The sequence below is a fragment of the Artibeus jamaicensis genome, unplaced genomic scaffold (assembly GCF_021234435.1).
Source record: "Artibeus jamaicensis isolate MK-2021 breed Jamaican fruit bat unplaced genomic scaffold, CSHL_Jam_final contig_332, whole genome shotgun sequence".
NCBI classification, from domain to species: domain Eukaryota; kingdom Metazoa; phylum Chordata; class Mammalia; order Chiroptera; family Phyllostomidae; genus Artibeus; species Artibeus jamaicensis.
The window spans coordinates 810,072-834,765 of NW_026521788.1; the positions used below are offsets into that span (position 1 = coordinate 810,072).

Below are 24,694 nucleotides of genomic sequence, written 5' to 3' on the forward strand. Positions count from 1 at the left end.
CAGGCTCTGCTCTAAGCACTTTGCAAAGATTAACTCATGTACTCTCATGACCATCTTAGGATATAGCTACTCCTAAGTACATTATTATCCCCAGCCCCCATTTGTACAGATGATTATTATCCCCCTAATATTACACATAAGAAATCCGAGGCACAGTGAGGCTAAGTGACATCTGATGTCTTATAACTGTTCAGTGGTAAAGCCAGGCTTGGAGCCCAGGCAATCTGGTGATAGAGATCACCCTCTCAGTCACCACAGTGCACTGCCTCTTTACATGCACATCACTGTAAAGGCTGAAATGAAAACATGCTGCCTGACTGGGAGCACACAGGCACCATAGTCTGGGGACTTCTGTTTGTGGGTTTTGTACTCACACAATGCCGAGCAACCCGTAGGTGCTCCACAGCATGTATAGATCGATGACAATTTTCCCCAAATGTTTTTATATATGCATGCAAAAATCCTGCCTCCGTTGAGCCTTAGCCATGGTGACACTTATGGGATGCACAAGGAAATCCTTACTAAAAAGCTAATAGGTATTAACAGAAACCAATTAATATTGAGAGATTTGTCATCATTCGCCATCATTTTTTAATTTAGTTTTCCCTGACTTCAAAAGTAATACACGGTCATTAGAAAAAGTCAAATCATGCTGAAATACACAAATAAATCAAACATTTAAACTAATCATGTATAGCATTAAGACAGTATTCAAAGTAGAGTAATTGAGGGAAGGTCTCAGGATTTGACCTGCTTTGTAAGGATTTAAATATAAGGAACACAGACTTCTGGTCAAGATGACAACGTAGGCAGACATGGCTCACCTCTTTGCACAAACATATCAAAATTAAAACTAAAATATAGAACAACCATCACTCAGAAATGTCAGAAATTGAATTGAATGGAAGTCTGACAACTACAGAATTAAAGAAACCACATCCATCTAGAATGGCAGGAGTGGTATAGATGTGGGATGGGCTTGTCAAACACCCGTGTGTGGATAAAAATTTCAGAGGGATATCTCGGGAGCAAAGAGTACCAGCCTTGGCCCAGGGTTGAGGAAGATAAGTCCCCCAACTTCTGGCTGCAAAAACCAGTGAGGATTAAGTCAGTGGAAGAAACTGCTGAAGCCCCAAGCAGTTCCTCTTAAAGAACCCACCTGAGTAGGTGAACTCACCTACTCAGACTCACTCCCTCTAAGCTCCAGGACCAGGGTAGTAGCTTGAAAGGCACCAGTGTTATCTAGGGCAAAACTAAACCTTCTGGCATCAAGGTGAGCAGAGGCCATTGTCCCTTCACTAAGCCCTACCCCCACAGAGCTGGCAAGCTAGTAACATATCTGAGACTTCATCAATCTGGCAAACACTGTTGGACCCACCTTAGAGATCCCCAGAGACTCTGCCCCACACAACTTATGGACCCACCCAAGCTGCTTTTCTGTGTGAATGGATGGTCTTGGCTCACGCTTCACAACTTCCTATATCCTCTCAAACAAGCAACAGCTGGCCTCAGTGAGCCTCAGGTCTGGCACTAGCAGTAGCCAGCCTAGATTCACAGCTTGGCTTTGCCTGAGAATGTCCCAAGCCCAGCACAAGTAGCAGCCATCTCAGATTGCTCTATAGCTCATACAGGGTGACCCCAGGCAAAACACAGGTGAGGACTGACTTTGGTATGCACCACCTGAGAAATCACAGAGCCTGCACACCCAGCAGACAACTACAGACCATGTTGGATCACTACCACCCTCTCCCTGCACAGATCAACCTCCACAGAGGGTGGAGGATGGTGTTAAGCGGTAACAGCCAATCCTTACAGCTGACTGCCAACAGCAACCAAAGCTCAACTACAAGAGGAGAGTTTACTCAGCCCACATAAGGGCACACCATGAGTACCCAGCTTGGGTGATAGGGGAGGCTGTGCCTCTGGTCCTATAGGGTACCTAATACATCAGGCCATACTACCAAGACAGGGAGTCATAGCAGTGCACTGTACCCTACAGGACACTAACTACATTAGGACACACTACCAAGACATGGTGTCAAAGCAGCTCTACCTAATACATAGAAACAAACACAGGAAAGCTGCCAAAATGAGCAGCCAAAAAAACATGGCCCAAATCAGAGTATAGGTCAAAACTCCAGAAAAAGAGCTAAGTGAAATGGAGATAAGCAATGTATCAGATACAGAGTTCAAAACACTGGTTATAGGTATGCTCAGGGAATTTGATGAGGACCTTGACAGCATAAAAAAGATCCAGTCAGAAATGAAGGATACATTAATTGAAATAGAGAACAATTTGCAGGGAAACAATAGAGTGGATGAATCTGAGAATGAAATCAATGATATGGAACATAAGGAAGCAAAAAACAACCAATCAAAACAAGAAGAAAAAGAATTTAAAAAAGTGAGGATAGTATAAGCAGTCTCTGGGACAACTTCAAGAGGTCCAACATTCACATCATAGGGGTTCCAGAAGAAGAAGAGAATGAGCAAGAAATTGGAAATCTATTTTAAAAAATAGTGAAAAAAAAACCTTTCCTAATTTGGTGAAGGAAATAGACATGCAAGTCCAGGAAACACAGAGAGTCCCAGACAAGATGGACCCAAAGAGGCCCACCCCAAGATACATCATAATTAAAATGCTAAAGGTTAACAACAAAGAGAGAATCTTAAAAGCAGCAAGAGAAAATAAGTTAGTTACTTACAAGGGAGTTCCCATAAGACTGTCAGCTGATTTCTCAAAAGAAACTTTGTAGGCTAGAAGGGATTGGCAAGAAACATTCGAAGTTATAACAAGCAGGGACCTACAGCCAAGATTTCTCTACACAGCAAAGGTATCATTTAGAATTGTAGGGTAGATAAAGAGCTTCACAGACAAGAAAAAACTAAAGGAGTTCATCATCACCAAACTATTATTATGTGAAATGTTAATGGGTCTTATTTGAGAAAAAGATGATAAAAAATATGAGTAATAAAGTGGCAAAACATATATCTATCAACAATTGAATCTAAAAAACTACCCAAACAAGAAGAACAGAGACAGAATCATAGATGCAGAGAGCATTTTTATGGTTGTGAGATGGGAGGGAGGTATGGGAGAATGAGTGCAGTGGTGAGGGGATTTGTACTTACAAATGAGTAGTTACCAAATAGCCATGGGGATGTCAAGTACACTACAGGAAATGAAGTAGCCAGAGAACTAATAGGCGTGACCCATAGAAATGAGCAATTGTGGGGGCATTGACTGAGGGAGTAGGGAATGCTGGGTGGAGGGGCAGCAAAGGGGGAAAATCATGAAAACTGCAATAGTATAATCAATAAAATATAATTATAAAATTAAAAGAAAATGCAAAAAATATATAACAAACTCTATTGATGGCTAGCTTGAGGGGCAGGGAGTCTTTAGCAACTTTTTAAAAAAGATTTTATTTATTTATTTTTAGAGAGAGGGGAAGGGAAGGAGACAGAAATGGAGAAAAATACTGGTGTTAGAGAGTAACATTAATCAGTTGCCTCTCACAGGTGCCCTGACTGGAGATGGAACCTGCAACCCAGAAATATGCCCTGACCAGAAATTGAACCAGCAATGATGCTCAACTGAGCCACACCAGTCAGGCATATATAGTAACTTTTAAGTCCTCTGTAAATGTCTCTTTAGAAGATAAGCCTACTACTGAGTTAGATGTATAAGAAGGTGAGATAAGTTCTTTTCTTTTCTTTCTTTCTTTCTTTTTTTAGTTCACTGCTTCTTTAGGAACTAACAATTTACCGTAAATAAATGCTCAACTAGGTCCCTTGGAGCAACTTTAATGTTATGACAGAGTAGGAACTAGTTGGATCTAAAAGTATATGTGTATCCCCCATTTGAAAACTAAGAGGATAGGGCGCCTGTCTTTAGGATCTTCTGTGTCTTCTGTAGCCATGTTTGCTCCTCAAGTCATATCCCCTGAAAAGATCCCACCAGCTCAGTAAAAGCTTTTCTGGTCCTGCTACAACTGACACAGTGAAGAGGGCTGGCTCAGTAAAGACCCTGGGAAACTTCTGGCTTTACTGCTTACTCAAGTGGGAGCACCTTAAATTCAGGGTGCATCTTCATGTTCTTACTTGTCACCAGAGGTTAGTGCTAGTTCTCTGTCTCTTTCTTAAGGGCATCAGGAGACTATAATGAGTCCAAGAATATGAAAAAGCTTGGTAAACTCTTCCTGCAGCAGATTAGAGGGTAAGGCGACCATTCCTCACTGCTTGAATATTTGCCTTTGGGAAGAATTAGTCTGAGGTGGAGAAAAGTGCACTTTGAAAACTAAAACCCTAAAAAGGAAGCTAATGGCTCAAACAAATGTCAGATTTATTTATAAGTGGTAATTAATGGAAAATGAACTTGATGTACTGAGCAGTCAGAGGAACATTCAGGTTTCAAATCCTCTCTACCTATCTCTACTTGAAAGGAAAAAAAGAAGAAAAAAGGAAGGAAAAGCAGAAGGAAGGAAAGAAGAAAAGAAAGAAGTTTCTGAGCATAAACAGTAAAGGCGAACATAATTTGGGGACAGAATCACTTAGTGAGAAAATATTTGTTTGTATAATTCCTCTTGTTAGACTGAGCTCCTCCAGGTTGGAACTGGATCGTATTCATCTTTGTGTGGCATATCCTAGAGACTATATAGGATGAATCATACAGCATTGCCACTTTTATAGACAAAAACAGTTTAATATTGGCAATGCCATATGAGTTAACATCTAAGTGTTAGATCAAGGTGCAAAAGATCTAAGGGTCATACTCATTCAGTGAATTTTAACCTGTTCCCATAATACCTTTCCCACTTCCCACACCCGGTCAGGGAGGTGGGACTTTCCTTTCACTGTCTGCTTAACTCTCAAGATTCATGCCTCTCTCTTTTAAGGCTGCCTTTGGTGTTCTCTTGAACTTAAGGGTTTCTAAATACTATGTACATGCTGTACTAGTGTCCCTCTCTTAGAGTCTTCATCCCTCTAAAGAAGGAGCCTCATTAGGACCCAAATTTAAATTCCCATTTTATCTGATATAATAGGCTCTAGTCAAACAAATGGAATTTCTTCACGATAGCGGGTATAGGTGTTTTTTTCTTCCCTCCCTTTCATTTCCTTCCTCCCTTACCTCCTCTTCCTCTGCCCTTTGTCCTTCCTTTCTCTCTTTCTTCCTCCTCTCCCTCCCTCCATTCCTTACTTCCTTCCGTCCTTCCTGCCAGATAAAGTAGATAGACTTGTGTGAACTAAAAGGCATGGCAAGGCTTATATCATGGGTTCCCAGAGAGGACACCCAGATCTTACATAATTCCTTTAGCCCCTCAGGATGCTGAGCATTGGACAGAGGTTATGTTGAATGGGATTTATGCAAGTAGATCTCCAGGTGGGGGTCATGAACTTCCATTTCCCCTTCCATCTATTTGTTTCTTTTGTTTATTTTTGTCTGAAAGATTTGGTTTGGCAGTGTTTGGCTCTGTGACAATGTGGCATAAGATTCACACCATCACAATCATTTTTGCATCACATTATGTCATTAACACGCAGAGCAACACCGCAAACTTTATTTTTATCATAATGACAATATACAGAGGCCTTGAAAGGTATAATGATTTTATAAAATAGATAAGGCCATCAGTCCCCTCTTGCTGAAAATCCAAACAGCAGCAGAGATAGGGCCTGGGAGATGTAGCATGATAACCACGCGGACACATGAGAATGCAGGCTCAAAGGGCAGGCACTGGGGTTTGCTTTGTTCCCTGCTGCACTGGAGTCGAGAACAGAGCTGGCAATGAGATATTGTGAGGGAACAGGTTAAAGCTGAAAGAATGACATTTAGATCTTTTGCATCTTTAACCCTAATGAAATACATAGTAGGCACTGAGAAATAGTTGTTGAATGGATGATCAGGCATTGCAGTTCAACTACTGGGTTGATGTTATCATAATTCCATAATTACTCAGTTCACTAGTCACATATCCCCTCTGAGCTTGTTTTCTCATTTCTAAAATGGATAGTTGTGCCTGTCTAGCAGGGCTGTTGAAAAGATTAAATGAAAATTCATGGAAAGCATAATAGTAGGCATTTAATAAATGCTAGTGCTTTTTTTCCTTTCTAGTTTTATTAAGAATACATCTGTTTGTGAGTTCATGTGTGTGTGTGTGTGTGTAGTATGTGTGTGTGCTTAAGGGGACAAGAGAGGCTAGGAGAAACAAGCTATTTGGTTCATGTTGATCAGGGTTTCTCAAACTCAGCTCAGCACTATGCCATTTTAGGCTGGATAATTGTTTGTTGTGGGGGCTATTCTGTGCACTGCAGGATGTTTGGAAGTACTGCTGCCCTCCATCTACTAGATACAGTTACACCCCTCAGTCTTGACAATCAAACATGTCTCTAGATATTGCTGATGTTCCCTAGGAAGCAAAATTGCCTCCTGTTAAGAGCAAGTGATTCTGATCACCACTGAACAATTAAATATTTCAATTTGTAAACAAGTTGTCAGGTACTGTGTATACATTGCCTGTTGTTATATGTTTAAATGTACATAAAATCAGGGCATATACAAAAGAAAAACAGCAAACATTAAATTAAGCTATATAGCTAACCCATAATTATCCATGAAGTGAGTAATGATTTATTGCCCTGCATTAGATTGTTTTCCTAAGTATGGTTGGTTTAGATTCATCATATTAACAGCAATCAATTTCCTGGATACACACTGGCTAATAACAGGGAGAGATGGCAAGCGTGCATGGGGAGAAATTATTTGGGTTTCTTAAATTATCATGGATACCCACAAAGTGCACACTTTAACCACAGGTTATTAGGAAACTTAAAAAGTAATAGCAACATTCATACTTACAGGTGAATTAAAGACTTTAGTCCCCGGAAAGTATGTTTTGAAATGGACTTGATGTTGTTGTTTTCTATGAATCTGCAATAGGTTATAATATTTTTGTTAGACAGCTGTAGGAATCTAAGAGCACTTGGCCTGAATCATTACGTTAAAAAAGGTTTTTTTTACTTACAAATACTCTAAATGTGGAAGACCAATAAAAGCATCATCACTGATCACATCAAAGGAGTTCGATGTGAATAACCTGCCCAGAAAAAGTACACAATGAAAATGGTTAAACTGACAGATTGTCAATTTATGCTGCTTTTTCTCTCAGAGAAACGAGTGGGAGTTGTATATGGAAAAATGTCTGGATGTCTGCCTTCTAAAGTGTCATTTATTCAGGTAATTTTTATAGCTTTTTAAAATCCCCAGTTATCTCCTCACCAAATGTTTGGCCAGGAAGGGGGGCTTTGTGCCCCACTCCCCACAGTGATAGACATCACATGTGCTGGCCAACATTTTGAGATACAATTTGGGCAATACGAGAGCTGAATCAACATTTGCACATTTTCGTGAAAAAGACACTAACAGAATCCTTCTCTTTGTGCAAAAAAGTTCTGAAATATCCCAACCAGCCCAAACAATGGTGCTTCTGGGTTTTAAGCCTGGGAAATTTTAAAAAGTAGCTCCATGCCTCATTGTGCTATAACATCTCATGGAATACAAGCCCTCAACACTGGCTCAGTAAACAACTAACCTCTGAAAACAGAACAGGCTGAAGCTGTATAATAATGGGGCTTAGGAAGAGTCTTAACTCCCTTTATTATTAACTAATTGAGAACACTAACTTGGACAAATTTACTTGCACTTTCAAAATCTGCAGGGATTTGGTTTCAAAATTACTGATGAAAGGGGACATTAACCAGCAGTCCCCACACCATGTTGAACTCTTTGGAGAACTTGCCAGTTTTCTGAACGGGAGGTTTAAAAGAGGTGATCATAGACTAAATAATACAAAGCAGGTTTTTTTGTTTTGTTTTAGAGAAAGCATTAAATTGTGGAACTCGTTAGATTAAGTGTTGATACAAGCTAAAAATAAAATTTTAAATGTAGTGATAAATAATTTATAATGGGCTCAAATGACATTCAGTCTCCTTGTTAAGGTTCTCATGCAGGGGAATCTCATATTCCATCTGTAACTGTTGTCCAAAATGTGACAATGATCATGGACCAGACCAGATGTTAGACATAATTTAACAATTCTCATCACATGTGTACTGTTTAATTGCACTATGAAAAGGCCAATATTCTCTGTTATCACCTTTTTTATTTTTTCTTTTGCAGTTTAGGGATTAAAAATAACTGCCACTAACTAGCTTAGTGATTCACCTCTCTGAGCCTGTTAACTAAGGAGATTGAAGCTAGGAGATCTCACTTTCTGAACAGTTATGAATAACTTATTTGATTTAGTAACTGGGATTGCTTCAAAATGACCAGGGGAGGAGACAGCAGTGGATTAGAGATGAATTGAGCATGAGGTGATCATTTTTGAAGCTGAAAGATGGATACATGGGAGTGAATTTTATTATCTCTACTTTTTTATATGCTTGACATTTTCCATAAAAATGGGGGGGAAACATGGACCGAACAAACAAAACTAGATGATCTCTTACATTTCTCCCTAAGCTGTCAGTCCTGGAGCAATGTGTTCTCTTGGATCCCTTCTCCCTCCAATGTCCTAGCTTTATACTCCAGTAATTCACTAGGCTCTGAAAAGTCAACACTGATTACTGACTAGTCATACATATTAGATGTCCACAGTTATTAAAAAATTCAGAAGTTTGTGATTTTAAGTGTATGAGTTTATGATTGCCAAATGCTTTGGCAAATGCCTCTTCTTGCTTCATGGTTCTGGAAAACAAGAAGATTGTGCAGCCTTCCCCCAAGATAAGCTAACACCCAAAGACCCAAGACTTCCTGAGGCTCCAGATTTTCATTTCATTCTGTATAGACAGCATCAGGGATGGAGAGAATGGAATAAGGCAGAAATAGATACAGAAAAATACTTCCCATGCTCACTGGTTTGCCAACTGTCCCGTGGGTGGACCAGCGACTTCATAATCATGCACTTCAAGTCACCAGAAGAAATAGCTTCTCTCACTAGTTCCCCTTATGTTGAATCAGATGCAAAACAGAGTGGGAAATGGATATTAGTGGGCAGAACTTGCCCACACATGTCAGGGAAATAAAACAGGATTTCCACTAGAATTTTTATCTGCGTGATCATTACTTATCCCTAACACCTGTAATACTGCCTGTCCTATAGTGCACACTGAGTAAATATTTGTTAAACTAAGAGGAATTTACTTTGCACTAAATTCTGAGCATTACTGCATTACTACATTGAATGTTCCTTAGAGCAAGAACTTATCCTTACTTGCTTTTGTGTCCCTAGCCTCGAGCACAGCTCTTGACTGAATAGTGTTTGTTGAACTAGATTTCAAGGATTAAAACCTCTGGTTAAAACCTCAACTACATACAAAAATATGGATGACATTCAGAATTGAAGTAAAAGGAAAGAAGCCAGAACACAATAAAATATCTCCTATATAATTGTACTTATATAAGAAACAAAACCCAGCAAAACTGATTGATGCTGGCAGAAGTCAAAACAGTGTTTACCCTAGGAGGCAAGTAATGACTGGAAGGAGACACAAGGGAAGTCGTTGGGGGTAGTGATAATGTTTGGTTTCTGGGTGCTATTACAAGGGTGTTCACTTTATTTTTAAAAACTATGGTGGGGCAAATAAATAAGCAGAGCACAGGGGATTTTTTAGGGCAGAGAAAATACTCTGTATGATACCATAATGATGGATACATGTCATTATACATTTGTCCAAACCTATAGAGCATACAACACCAAGAGTGAACCCCTGTGTAGACTGCAGACTCTGGGCAATAATGTAGGTTCATCAACTCTAGTAAATGTACCACTGTGCTGGGGGATGTTGGTAAGAGTGAGGCTATGCATGGGTCAGGGTAGGGAGCACATAGAAAATATCTATGACTTCTCAATTTTTCTGTGAACCCAAAACTGCTCTAAAAATACAAAGTCTTAATTTTTAAAAGTTGAGATGTACACTTAGGATATGTGTACTTTATGTATATTACATTTCAACAAAAGGTTTCTAATAAAGTGAAAAATTTCCCGTTGACTGGGATAATACTGAATATCAATCCTTCAATTCCAAATTCAGTTGTAGTTTTCTGTAGACAAGGATTCCATGAACAAGGATGTGTAAAATTGAGTGGGCTATCCATTTTATTAACTTGTGTAAAGCTAAAAAGACTTTAAAACATCATGTTCTATAAAGTGGATGAAACTCTGATGCTTAATATTTTATGGATTCCTTTGAATATGTTTGATTTTAACATTAGGACTTGGTTTTGTGCCAGATATGTTAAGGAATTCCACAGTTCCTGTTCAGGAAAACTGTGCTCACCCTCCCTCCCAACCCCCAGCTCCATACACAGCAGACTTGGGGCAGACCAGGTTGGCCATACTTTATACCACACAAACTCTGCCTCTTTCCTCAGATTAGGGCAAGAAGGACTCAGCTTCTTATACAGGATAACTGATTCTGAGGTCTGTCAGCATGGCATAGCTCAAGTAGCCTGGCTCAAAAAGGTGAGTTGGGCTGAAGATGAGTTCCTTCTTGGGGCTTTGGAATCAGCAGAGATGGAGCCAGGTGGCAGAGGACCTGAGGGAGGAAGGATGCCTTAGAGCTAAGTTAAATCCATGCAGGTGGAAGTATGTGCAAGACATACTTAGGAAATAACACCAGGTGGAGATATGTGTGCAAAAGGAAAGCGTATGTGAAGGCAGGAGCAGGGAGTCCTCTAGATCTGTGTTAGATCCTAAACCAGTACTTCTCAGTCTTGGTCACACTTGGAATGATCTGGGGAACTTTAAAAATACTGATACCTGGTTCTCAACCTCAGGGATATGGTTACATTCTATACCTGGGTGTGGCCTGGGCATAGGGACATTTAAAAGCTCCCTAGGTGCCCTTAGATGCAACCAGGGCTGCATATTGTACAATAACCCCCCCCCTTTTTCTGTGGTGACCACGGGGGCCTCTGCCCTTTGCAGCAAGTCTGGCTGGGGCAGTTGCTGTGGTATGGACCTGCTGTGGACTGTCTTGTCCTCGTAACTACACATAGCCATAATCTGTGATACTACGACTTGGATTTCACAACTCTCCTCATGATGACAGTACCATGAGGGACTAGTGGGGACCAATGAACCTTCTGCTACCCTGAGCTACACATCAGAGATCTGGACCCCAAAGTCTTGCCAAGCAGCAATCCTATGGGTTTGTACAGAGATGGCATAGAATTTGCCCTCTGCCCCTGATCTTGTGGGAAAATTTGAGGTATCTGCCATTTCCTATGTTCTTAGGGAAGGAAGAGCTAAGCTTTTTTCCCTTGAATTTTGGTGGAGGAGGACACAGAATATTCACTTACATCTCTCAGCCAACAGTCCTGTGAATTCAGTAAGAAAAGAGACTGTTGGAGGAATGAAGAGGATTTTTTTTTCTGCAGTCAAAAAAGTATATATGTTATCTTACCAAGAAGGAGATTTAGAAAAACTGTACATATCAACTATCAATTTCAGGCCGGTGATAGCTCATTCTTTAAATGATGATTGTTGATTTCATTATAGCCTACATTTCAAGGCTCCTGCTGGATTATCTGATCTGGCCTGTAAGTGGTTAGAGAAGGTGTTACTATCTCTTTGACAGAAGGAAAGTGAAGCTCAGAAGGGTATTAAAAGCTTTCTTCAAGGTCATATAGCCCAAAACTTCTAGTCTACTGCCCTTTTCACACACCGGGTAGCCTCTCAGTTTAGAACCCACATAACGTAATGACATTATGTCCACATTCTGGCAGACAACCGTAACACTGCTCAGCTCATAAGGACCTCAGGAATTTAATTGAACAATAATCCCTTTCTCTGATGAATTGATTAATTGATATAAGTAGTCTCAAAGTCACATTAAGGTCATATCGACCTGTATTTTTTTTCCAAGTAAAGAATCTGAAAAATTTTAATGCAGTTTGTGTATTCTACTTATAAATATTATAAACTCATTGTAGAAATTGTAGAAAACACAGGAAAAACTTAAAGGAGAAAATAAAGATCACCATAATCATACTATACAAAAATATTGACACGGGTATACATAATACATATATATTTATAAAATTGGGATACTTTTACATTTTTTCTGTGTCCTTTTCATGCACTCATTTTACCATGAACAATTTCTCATGATAATAAATTTTCAATAATATAATTTTAACAGATGAGTTTTATGTTATTATATCATTTGTTTATTTTTGTTGATTCCACTTTCATTATTATAAACAGTACCATAACTATCCTCTTATACAAATATTTTTTCATACCTCTAATAATTATTTCCTTAAGAAAAGCCTAGGCTATATTTCTAAAAATAGCATTTTTAGATTAGAGATGATTTTTTAAGTCTCTACTTCTTTATTGCTAACTTGTACCAAATTACAGTCATATCTGAGGATAAGAATGCCTCTATTACTACATCTTCACCAACATTTATTATTATTTTTGTTTCTTTTTCTATAAAATTATGTCCTTTGATCAGTTTTGTTTTCTAAGCACTTTTTTATTTTTAGGGGTACAACCTATTATTTTCCTATCTTATTTGCTGCTAAGAGTTTTTAACTACCGATCATAATTTGTGATTTCATTCATAATTTTTTAACACATATAAGTTTTATATCTTTAACAAAGTATATCAACTTCCATTGTGTATTTTTTCTTTGCTTGTATTCTTAAAATGTTCTTTTCTACCTAGAGATCAATGAAATATGACCCACAGCTTCCCCCTTTTTAATTTTAAAACTTTGACTCTTTAACCCATTTGGGACTTTATGTATGATGGGAGGTGAGATGTTACTTTGATTCTTTCTTAAATATTTACCAATATTTATTGGTAAATTTATTTGAAGCCTTTTGTTGAATAGTTCATGCCTTCCTCATTTGGTAATGTTGCTTTCTTCAAATGCTTGCCACTTTATTGAGGTTTTCCAAGAATCAAATCTTCGATTTATTTATTATTCACATTGCTTCCTGCGGGGGCAGTTCCGCAGATGGCTGGCTGCATGGCAGCTGTAACCCTGCTGAGAACATCTGTCTGTCTCAAAGCAGACTGCTCATCTGGTCACACCAGGGGCTTGTGTCTCTAACCACATCCACCTCTTCAGAATCTGCCTAGTCACTTGTGACACTGGCGACATCAGAATTGTCATTGGCTCATGGGTGGCCTGCCTTCCAACCCAAAGCAGATTCTCCTGGCTAAGAAGGGGAGATAGTTTAGGGGGCTGTCCCATACAATTCCCTTCCCCCAGCTCGGTAAGCACCATTCTGGATTAAGAAGAGAAGAGTAGGTATCAGGTTGTCACTTGAAGACTGCATTGATTAGATATAAAAAAAAAATCTAGTTTCTAAGCTTGTCGCTGCCACTTATGCACATGATGCATTAAGTGGGTGAATCTACTTCATTACCTGTTGAAATAAGTATTGTAATAACAGAAAGACTTCCTATAAGATTCTAAGAATTACATGAGATAATATGCATGAGCATGTCTCCAATGCTTCTGCCAAAGACTATCTAAGCCAAGACTGACATAAAGTGTCAGGGCTGGAAGAGCCCCTAGGTACAGTGAAGGCCTTCGGTTTACTGCTATGGAAACAGGTTCGGTGAGACTGTCACCTCTCCAAGAGAACTGTTATAGGCATCACTAGGTAATTAGGCAGCCACGGCAGTGTGTATAAACATGAGTGTTTACATTTCCAATACATATCTGTGTCTGTATGCTTATATGTGCATATATATGCAGATCAGAGCAAGCCACATATGTTGGAGCTATTGGAATATTTGGGGGCACAGCTAGAGGGCTTGCCAATTTGTTTAGAGCTGCTTCTGCTTAAATGATTCAGACTCTGGCTGTTACTAATATTCTCCTTTTTTCCAAAAGAATAGGTCTGGTTGAATGATCATTAATAATAGGCTGATGACTCACTTTAGTTAAATGCGCACATTCTGAGCTCAGGTGTTATATGAATAACTTGAATAATTTACATTTGAATATTTTAAAATATGTTCTCAAGATAGGAGAGCATTAAAATAAGAGGCATCACACAAAAGCCTATTATTTCACAGTTCTTTTCCCTCTAATCTTTGAAAAACATATTCAGTGTAATTCAGCTGACCCTTAAGTCGACCACCACTTCTTCAACCTGGGTGACGGGGAATAAATAACCTTACTTTAGCTCCACATAAATCTGCAGTGAGGGGAGCCACAGAGAGATATGCAATTCAATTCCTCTTTTTAATAGTTGAAGGTAAGGCCTGCAGAAGTTAAGTGACTTACTCAAGGTCACATCTTTTGTCAGCAGCAGGACCAGGATGAAAATGTAGGTGTTAGATGTGCAAAGATTCCCTTAGGCATATTCTCAGCATGCACACCAGCAAAGATTTGAGCATGGCCCTACCCCTTTGGTTTTATAGTCTAGTACAGTACCTCTCTTCCCAGGACAAACCTTTTCTTTCTGGGAGTTGGCATAACCAAGTAAACAGCCCATCTCCTAGTGTTTACAAATTTAATGTGTATCACCCTGGTCCTGGAATACTTAAGAAGAAGGGACTTAAAGTTTATGTAACATCTATTCTGTACTAAGTCTCATCTTTAGCAGCTTGCCATCTATGAACTATTTTAATCCTCAAATGAACACTATAATGTAGGTTTTATATTCTCCACTTAAAAACATAAAGAACGCCGAGGTGAGAGGGGTAAAAGTAATTTGAAGCTTGTTACTGGCAGGGCTATGATTCTGTGCTCAAGCGTGCTCTTGCCACAGATGGCTGAAAACTGTCATGGGCAAGGCTGGGCTTACTTTTTTAGTCTCATCAGATCAGCCAGTACCTGCTAAAAATCTAGAAGAGCTTTGCCCAGTAGTTCCAGAATGTATTCCCTGGAATACGAGACCTTTATGAGGTCAAAAGGGTTTTTTTTTTTGTATGAACAAACAAGTAAATAATAAATAAATAAATAAATTTGGGGAAGTAACTGAAGTTAATTGGGGTTCATAATTACACAAATCTTTGTATTCTTAAGTATTAATAAAATGAGACTCTTCAAAAGGAAACTAAATATGCAGTTTCTCAAACTTATTGATAATGGGGTCCTTTTATCTTTGAGCTTTATAAAGAATGAATATTCCATGGAAGGTACTCGATTTAGCCATATGGAAAATAGTTGTGGTGCAATATGCTCCAAACAAAAACAGTTAGATTGTAAATTTAAGCTCAGGGGTCTTTTCTGTTGAATGGGCTGCCAGTGATAGTCTACTTCCTCCAAAAGATGGAGTGTCTACGGGGAGGTCCCCAAAAATATAGTATGTGCCAAGCTGCTTGACCAGATGGTTACCAGCCTGGTGGTGCCTGAGTTCCAGATATCACACTTAATGAACCTACACTAACAGAATTGTCAGAGCTACTCCTTACAGGGAGATCGATGGTTTAAAATGGCCTTTAAGATGGGTTTCTTTCGACTGGCCTAAGCTCTGCTAGCAAGACTTTCTAGAACAGGTGAGATATGAATAATTAAGATAATAAATAAAATTATTACCAAAGGCATAGATTCCCTAAGTATGGTCCACAGAACCAATATTGCATGGAATTTTAAGAAAAGTGAAACAACATAAAATAAGTCCAAAGCCTTTTCCATGCCAGGTGCACTGGGATAGAGTGTGCAGTTTTCCAAATTTATGTGAGCACAGAGCCCTTTTCTTTCAGGACTGTTTGATAGGGTACAAGTTTGGAAAACATTGACCTAAGGTGTAACTTGATAGTAAATAAGTCCTTTCCTTTTGCCCTTTTCTTCCTCTCTCTCTCTGACCAGATCTTACACATACAAATGAGAGTTTATCCTATTGAAACTACATGTTCTTGCCAGCAACGTTCCTACTCTTTCAAAGGGCTTTTGAAACTTCCTTTCAGTAATTGTCTCCAGGAATCAGGACACAGTCTCCTGAATACCCTTCGTAATGGCAGAGGCTGACCCTTTAAAAGAAAAGTTGTTTTGGGGACAAAACTATGCAAAGTCAAACCCAATGATTCATGTTCAAAAGGAAGTAAAACAAAAGTGGTTAAATAGAGGCTGTGCCACTTACCAGGGGTGTGACATTGAGGAGATTACCTAACTTTTCTATGACCCAGTCCTTGACCTGCAAAATGGAGATGATCATACTCCCTCCATAGGGTTATTGTAATGGAGAAATAAAAAACAAGTTATATAAAGTGCTTAGCATCAGGCAATATAAAAATGGTAAATGACTTCTAACAAAATTTCACTTGCTTTTATTGCATGGCTTGTAAACTGTCAGTGAGGACAATTCTCAAGGAAGGATCTAGAAAAATTTAGCCATGGAAACACAGGTGGGAAGAATCTGTGATGTCCTACAAGGAGTTCTCTGCAAGTCAGGAGTTTTTTGTACATATAAATTCTAGCCTATTTATTTTTTCAAAGTCTTGTTGCTTTTTAATAACATTTTACACAGGCAAACACCTGCTATCTTGCCAGGCAAGCGTGCCCAAAAATTCCTTTTTAACCCTTGCCCTATGGAAGGGATACTGAAGCATTGTTTTATCATCAGACACCAGAGGAAGGTCCTGGTAAAGTCCCAATGGACCTGCTTGGGAAAATGAATAGTAACTTTATAATAGCCAATTTCATACCATGAAGCTTTGTCAATTAACAATCTAATTTACTGGTTTGTTATAATTAATACAATAAATTGTGTCCATTTCCTTAACAAGGCCATTTTCTATATTAAAACAAATCTGTAAAGAGCATATAATATAATAGAATTTTAAGCTAGGAAAAGACCTTAGTTAATTAAATGTGAAGCTCTCGGATGCCAATTTATGTTTCATTTGGTCTTTATCTTGTTTCAAAAATCTGCTTCCAGATTCTGCTTTCCCCTGAAAATTAGGAAAATACGGCCCCCCCTGTCCAGTACCATGTTCTCATCAGCAATACTCTTTGGGGCTGAAGATGTCATTTTTAGATATGACGTGTTTTCTCTGGCTTACCACAGTCACTGCCATTCTCTATTGTTTACACCCAGCTGTTTCCTGCATTTACTTGACCACCTCCACCCTCACTGGCATTTGATTTGGGAACCATAATTTAATCTAGCTCTGGTATTTTACACATGTACCATCTGAGGCCCAGGGATATTTTGTGACCAACCCAAGGTCACACAGCCCATTATTAGCTGAACTGGATTTCAAACCCATGTCTACTGACTCCTAGTTCAGGCCTTTTACCATCCTACCATAGAACCACTCACCTGAAGACTGGTCAATGCTAATTATTTTAACAAAATCTATATATTTTACACAATGTGGTGCCAGTCATTTTATCATAAGGAAGAAGTAAGAGGGTTCTGTTTTTCCTTTTCGAGCTACCTCCCAAAGGGTAAACAGTTCATGTTCCCTGTGAGAGGTGTTTGAAGGGGAGATTTTATAGCATGTTCTGATGGAGACCTATGTGTGGTTCAGCAAAATTTTAAAGTTGGCCAGCTTGTACCATCAGATGCTAATCTGATGCTATGATTATTCAAATTAAAGCGATTTTCACTCGTTCCTAACAAGTTATAGGAACAGTGCCAAGCACTTTACAGGTATTGTTCCATTTAATCCTTACTATAATCTTGTGCAGTAGGTACTATGGTTATTCTCCATATTGTAGATGCAGATAACGAGGCTTGATTAAGCTTGCCCAAAGTCACAGAACTAGAGTGGGGATGTGAACCCATGTTTATCTGACCACCAAAACTCTGTATTTTTGCTACTTGCCTCATTGCCAGCCACTAGGGTTGGCTGTGTTGATGTCACAGCTGTCATTATGAAGCCTCTGCAATCATTTTGTAGCCTGTGTCAGCCCAAAGATCAACAGTTGGCAGGGACTGCCATCATCACCAATCAACTGAATACCATTCTGAACAAACAAGAAAGCTTATCAAGGCTATCTTACAATACTTTCCAATACCGGCCAAACATAATCTACCTTTTCAGGGATCACTGCCAGCTTGGAGCTGCCAGATCAAGGTGGGAAGGGAAAGGTGCCGCTTATCTTTGTGTCCCTCACAAAACCTAGTGCTGTGCCTGCTACACAGTAGGACCCCAGGATGTATTTGCTGAAATGAGAAGCTTCTGATTTCATTTTGTTACTGCTTGCAGCTAGCTATATGATGAATGAATGCTGATTTTAGCTAAGCAAATATAATTCAGTCAAAAAAGAAACTCTCTTTGTGTTAATGGAATTTTTTTTCATCTTAATGATGCTTACTTAACCAGCATTGCCTTTTGGCTGTCCTGTCAGACTGGAGAAGTGGGGGATTCTACCCTTCACAGGAGCAACTAGTCATCCTCCATAATCAAGCGAAGAACCTAACAGGCTAAACACACAATACAATAATACAGATGAGGTACAAGTATTATAGTCTTATACACTTGAAACCTGGATAATTTTATTAAGCAATGTCACCCCTATAAATTTAACTAAAAAAGAATCTAAGAGCCTCAGTATTATTTTTTATGTGCCAAAGGCATACAGGAAGTCAGGGCAGGACCAGAGAGATTCAGGCAGTGGGTCTACGGACAGGCCCCAGGTGTTCTGCCTTTCAAGCTCCGCTAACTGGAAACCTCTGTTGAAGTTTGACACCATAACATCATAAGCAGATATCCCTTCACATTCTTGTTTGTTCAGCTCACTTTCTAGACCTCCACAGTATTAATTCCTGTGAAATATAATAGCAAGACCAAACCTAAGAGTGTGAACATGATCAAGACTATCTACTAATAGGAAAGCAGTAGTTTTAGTACAAAAATCTATGAAAACATAGATTGAATTCAACTAATGTATGGTAAGCAAGGTCTAGGCTTGCAACATCCAGGCTCCTGCCTAGGAACTTGACTATTGATAATCCTTCATGAGAGACACAAGCAAATATAACACAAATAGTTCTGATAAATGACAGAAGGTACTAGAGACATCAACCAAGACCACAGAACTTGCAAAAGCAGAGGTAAGGGAAGGAGGTACCTCAGCCTGTTTGGAGCTTGGTGTGTGTGTGGTGTCAATATTATGAGAGATGGCCCTGACCCTGGACAAACTGCCAAATTCTATTAATGTCCACTCAGGTATTCAGATTTTCCGTTTCTGGGGACCCACTCATTAAAGGCTTCTAAGCCTGAGGGTGACATGGTGAGATCTGTATTTCAGGAAGATAACTCGAAGTGGGATGGGTAGGATGGGAACTGGAATTCGGAGACCAGCGCGGATGCTCTGCCCACAGCCTGTGACACAGCGAATGCAGCCATGGCCCCGAAGTAAAGAGGGGGTGGCAGATTCTCCTGCTGTTTGAAAAGAGACTTGTCCAGTTGGAAGAGGACAGTGAGTGAGAAGGGGCAGGTGACTCCTAAGTTTCTTGCCTGAATAATTGAGAGAATGAAATTCTTTCAGAGAAAACATGTGTTGTACAGGGTTTGTTTATACAGTCACAATAATTAATTAAAAGGTTAAAAATCAGAGTGATGGGTCACTGGGCAAATAGTAGGCAAAACAGCCTAGATAACTACAATTTTTTACCCCTTGGTCCATTGTGAGGGCATCAGCTGGGCACAAACTAAAACATGCTCATCTGTAACCAGCTAATAATTCCCCTAGAATCCTCTCAGCTGATAGGTTGGCATGAGTAGTCATTGAAATTGCTACATTTTTCTTACATTTGTAATATAAGGAGGAATAGAAAAAGAGGCCAATCACTGTAAAGGTGAGATAGGCCACAGATATTTTTTCCTGGACAAATAATATTTTGAAGGACTTAAGAATAAAGCCTTCGTAAGGATGGACTTACTATTTATCTGCTCATGTTATTAGCACTTTCGTTTTTAGTTTTTGATATCTTATGGACTATGTACTTATGTGTTGACTGTGGATTAATAAAATAAATAATAATCCCCCCAGAAGAATGAATTCTATTGCTTCAAACAAGCTAAAAATCTCACTGGAGCAAATAGACATTTTTCTGGCCACACTGAATCTTTATAAAGAGACTTTCTAAAGCATCACACCAACACCAACCCTGTAATTCATTTCTTGCAAATAGAACTCCCTTAAAGGTTGGAGGCATTGAGGTTATTAAAAATTTTATAAACAAATGGCAATGTAGCCACATTTTATACTCTTAAATTTGAATTTTACTTCTGTAATGAGTCTATATCATTGGGAACTTCTGTAGTTGAGAAGAACAGGGCTGTAATGTGTGAAAACACATTTATTTCTGTAAATTACATTCACTACCAGCATCATTCCCTCTCACGAAAAGCAAATGAGAATGAATAATTGTTCTCATTGGTTATGTTTCACCACTGGTTCTGTGGAAAACATCGATGAACTTGCATTTTCTTGGGAAAGGTTTTGTTGCTGTCATTTAAAACAATAAGTTAGATATTTTAAAAATATGTTTTATAAAATTAACTTAATGAGTTTTTACTGGATAATTTTATTCTTTGTGTCTTATCGCTACCACGTGGGGGCTTATGTTTTTTCTTGTTCTCCAACACACACTGCCAGCCAGGGCCTTCCCCAGACACTGTGTGTAACTTAGGGAGAAACCGTGTCTATTTCCTTCAGGACCCCAGGCCGACATTTCAAAAAGTACTTCTCATCACGTGTCTACAGAAGTTCTGAAAAAGCATCTGGGGCCATAATGAAATTACCAGGTTATTAGGGTGGAAGATAGGGAATAGGACATTTCTTTATCCTGATCAACAACAGGCAAGAAACCAAATGCCTTTGTATGCCAGTCAAGTAGAATTGCTTCTGAAGTTTATCACTTCGCAGGACATGACAGGGCAGTCCTGTCAAATGCCATTAGAATTCATTGCAAATCCCAAGCGCTGCCTGGTGTGACCCAGGCCTGAGCTGATAGCAAAAATCATGCAAAGGCAGATTAAGGCCCCTTGGTCTTTGTTCTAATGGGGATTGGCGGCTGATGTGGGGTTTTCAGAGGCCTCGATGGCTCTGTGCCACAGAATAACTCTTCTTGTCTGTGAACTATCCATTTCCACCATTGTTATGATTACAGTACAGTTCATATTTAGAAGCTTAGCATTTGTTTCCTCAGTGAAAACAAGCTATTTAGCTTCCCGAGGATGGGAGGAAGCAGAGAACATTGTGCAGGGAGAATGGGAAGCAAAATCTTTAGGAAACAGGGTCCTAGAAATTAGAGATGATATTTGTCCCCTGACAATTTTGCATAAGATCAGCCCTGCCATAAATCTGCCATGCTGAAGTTAGCCAATGAGTTAAGTCAGGACATACAGAGCAAGAATTACTCTCCCTTTTGTTATTTCTGAAATCCGAACTGCTTTTAGAAATAAGGGCTGGAATGTTCCATAGGAACTCAGAGTATGGGACACAGGGGCATGGCACACACTCTGTGTGGGCTATTTAAAAACCAGTTCCTTGGCTTCCCTCTGTGATTCTAAATACGTGTAATCACATTACCCTGCAGCAGCCGGGAACTATTTCTATAACACCGTCCAGCATTTGTGCTTGCCGAGGCCGGGTCCACCCAGCAGAAGCAAAGTGGAGATGTGCTCACCGATCAGGCCCATCGATTCGGGCTTTCGGTGTCAGAGTTAAGGCCATCTAGTGTCAGAATATGAGTAGTATGTGTCCACTGAGACCTCTTGAAGTTTAAGAACTGATCTATTTATCCTGGGGGAAAGAGGTGACTTAGCTTAAGAAAAGGATGCTTCCTAAATGAGCCATTTATTTCCTTAACAAATAAACAACATAAGCACAATTGATCACTTTATGAGGTACAACCAAATCTTATTATATGGGAGAATACCAGCATTGGAGACTGACACTTCACATGCTAGCAACTGTGTATTCTGAATTTGTTTGATGTGCTAATACTTCCCCTGATCATGCCAATAGCCATCAGTCAAACACATAAGTCCCTTAGGAATATTCTTCTCAATCGTTAATCACTCAAAGACACTAGCTGGTAGAAAGACATTAGCCAACACTGTTACATAATGTCAAAACACCTGATCAGGTTTGTGATTTAATAAAATCGTCAAACCAGTTTTGGGATTTCACATAGATAAAACAATAGATTAAGTGGATTTTTTTTTAGCTAGCTTTATGTTAAAAATTTTAAACCTACCATTTATAAATGTATAACCATTTGACCCTAAGCCAAACATTTTATCTACTAAAATCTTATTCATCTCTGATAAAAATCCTTCACTGTGTCATCACCTCCATTTTACAGATGAGGAGACTGAGGATCAGAGAGGTTTAATCATTTGCACAAGATTACAAGTCTAGTTTCTAGTGGGTGGTGGGGTGAAATTTACACACAGGTCTTTTTAATTTCAAACCCATGTTGTTTGCCTCTGTATATATAACCTCACACTGCCAAAATGGCCAATTAAGGCAAGAAAACAAAAACAAACAATTGTTCCCCCCCCCCCCCGAAAAACCAACCAACCAGACAAAAAAACCCTGGATCCTGAATTATGCAGATAAAAACCAAAACTCGGTTGATCAACTTGGCTAATTCCCTTCTGGGAGGATGTTAACTACCACCCCAATCTTGCCTGATACCTGGGCACAGGACACCTGGGCACAGGGTGCTTGCCTTCCACATGGTCCTACACTGAGAGCCAGCACTCCAATAACCCAACATTACACGTCAGAAAAAAATTATACATGTGACATGATGCCTGTGGGGAGCTCTGAGTCAAATATTATTTTTTTTTACTATTATGAGACATAGACTGAACATGTAGTTCCCTCGTGGCTAACTGAAAACACGCAGCAAAGACTAGTCCTTGGCATTGTCCTATATTAATATTTTCTTTTCCTCCTTGTAAGGGGACTAGTTATAAATTAGTTAAGATTAGACAACAATCTCTTTGGAATCAATCTTTTAAGGAATTACCTAGAAAGAACCAAGACTGTTTTCCCCCCACATGGTAGATCATACAGAGTAGCAGCCTGCCCCAGATCCCCGGAGACAACATCTTGAGCACATATGTTATGCTGGGTTCTGTACTGACTAATTCAAAAACTCCAGGGCAAAATAACCAAAGTTCCCAAGTCAAAAATGAAAGTAAAATAGTGGAATGGAATTGGAATCCTTGTTGCAACGTTCCGACAACTTCATAAATAGCCATGAACGTAGACAGCACTATAGGTTAGCAAATTTACCACTGCAAGAATCAACCTGTACCTTTGGGGTCAAGTTGCCAAAAACACCATGTATCTCTCACTTTACTGATATTCTTTTTCTTCCCAGAAATACAATCACATTTGACAAAATTAATGTTAAGATTGTTTTACTAGAGGGCTTATCCAAATATATGCTATATTAAAAATAGTCATGATATAAATATTTCTCACAAGAGCTGCAGCGATGGTGTGAATAAAAAACTCCCTTCTGAGATTTCAGTAAAACCAGATCTCACAAAGGATCTGAAAGAAAACAAACACACAGACACACAGAGAGACACACACACACACACAGAACAAACCTTATGTTAATCCAGTTTAGCAAAACAGTCACTATTTTGACACTATTTTATGAAGTACCATACTGTTCCTTCCCAGATGAAGTAGGAGAAATGCATCTGCTACAGGTTTCTCATAATAATGTTCAGGGGTGGGGGGCAGCTAAACATGTTCCGTAGCAGCTAATAAAAATCAAAATTACTAAATGCAGCAAAATGTTAGCACTGTCAAATGGCCAAGTGTGCAAGAGGAATCTCTCTCCAAGCCCTTCTACCAGAAAATACAAAGCCCCAAATACACCGGCTGGAATTTTTAAATCGTAAATTAGATAGCAAATGCTTACGGGCCTTACAATGAGATAACATCAGGAGGAACGGTGCGTGGAATGGCTCTGGCATTCTCACATAAAGCATTATCTTTGGTACAAGTACACACGGCAGGGCATTTTGGCTTCGCTGGTTTCTTCCCCTCAGTCAGCAAAAGCGCAGATAAGAGACATAAGAAATAAGCAATTCTTTTCAGGGGGATGCAAGCATTTCCCATCCTTTGGCTTCTTTCTGATTCCATGCAGTCGAAAAAATCTCCCCAAACATGAACAGGGCTTCTGGAATTCAGCTGGTGATTGTCTTGCTCTGAGACCAGGTCACATAGGAGTCCACCCTTTTCTTTTGCCTCTGTATCTCTGCTTTTCAAAACAGGGACCTGCAGCTGATTCGTGAGAGGCTCCTCGCTCCAGCAACGCACTGCTCGGGGAAGAGACCTGTGAGGTGCTGCGAGATGGGAGGGATCCAACTGCTGGAGGAGAGAGCCGACTTGCATCACCAGGAAAACACTGAGCACAGACCAGCCTTCGAAGGCAAAGTGAAGTGATGTAACAAAATAAACAGCTTTCTGCTTGCATCAGGAGGCCCTTTAATTGTTACCAAAAATAGGACGGCATTATGTCTTATTAGTGAGTGGGTGGGCGGGTGGGTGGCAGCCGTCATCTGGCATCCAATCTCGGCAATCTCAGAAACCTCTGGGAATTTGCTTTTCATGTGGCAAACAACCTAGTCAGAAAAACTGGTTTGGGAGCCAGCCCTGGCTGGGAAAATGAAGTTAAATGAAACTCTCTCCCTCTGCAGCATTTGGCATAAACCTTGGTCTTTTCTT

General features: G+C 39.5%; 1 protein-coding gene across 1 annotated transcript in view; it reads right to left on the bottom strand.

The window, feature by feature from the left end:
• The window catches only part of LGI1 (leucine rich glioma inactivated 1), a 38,828-nt gene extending 14,431 nt beyond the window's left edge, over positions 1-24,397 (bottom strand). Inside the window, exons 1-4 of the mRNA XM_037156629.2 lie at positions 23,895-24,397; positions 23,435-23,506; positions 7,026-7,097; positions 6,860-6,931 (exon numbers count right to left, since the gene is read on the bottom strand). Of these exons, the coding sequence (XP_037012524.1) occupies positions 6,860-6,931; positions 7,026-7,097; positions 23,435-23,506; positions 23,895-24,361 (683 nt within the window). The 5' untranslated portion in view covers positions 24,362-24,397. The remainder of the gene's footprint in view (positions 1-6,859; positions 6,932-7,025; positions 7,098-23,434; positions 23,507-23,894) is intronic.
• Positions 24,398-24,694: the final 297 nt, after the last annotated feature.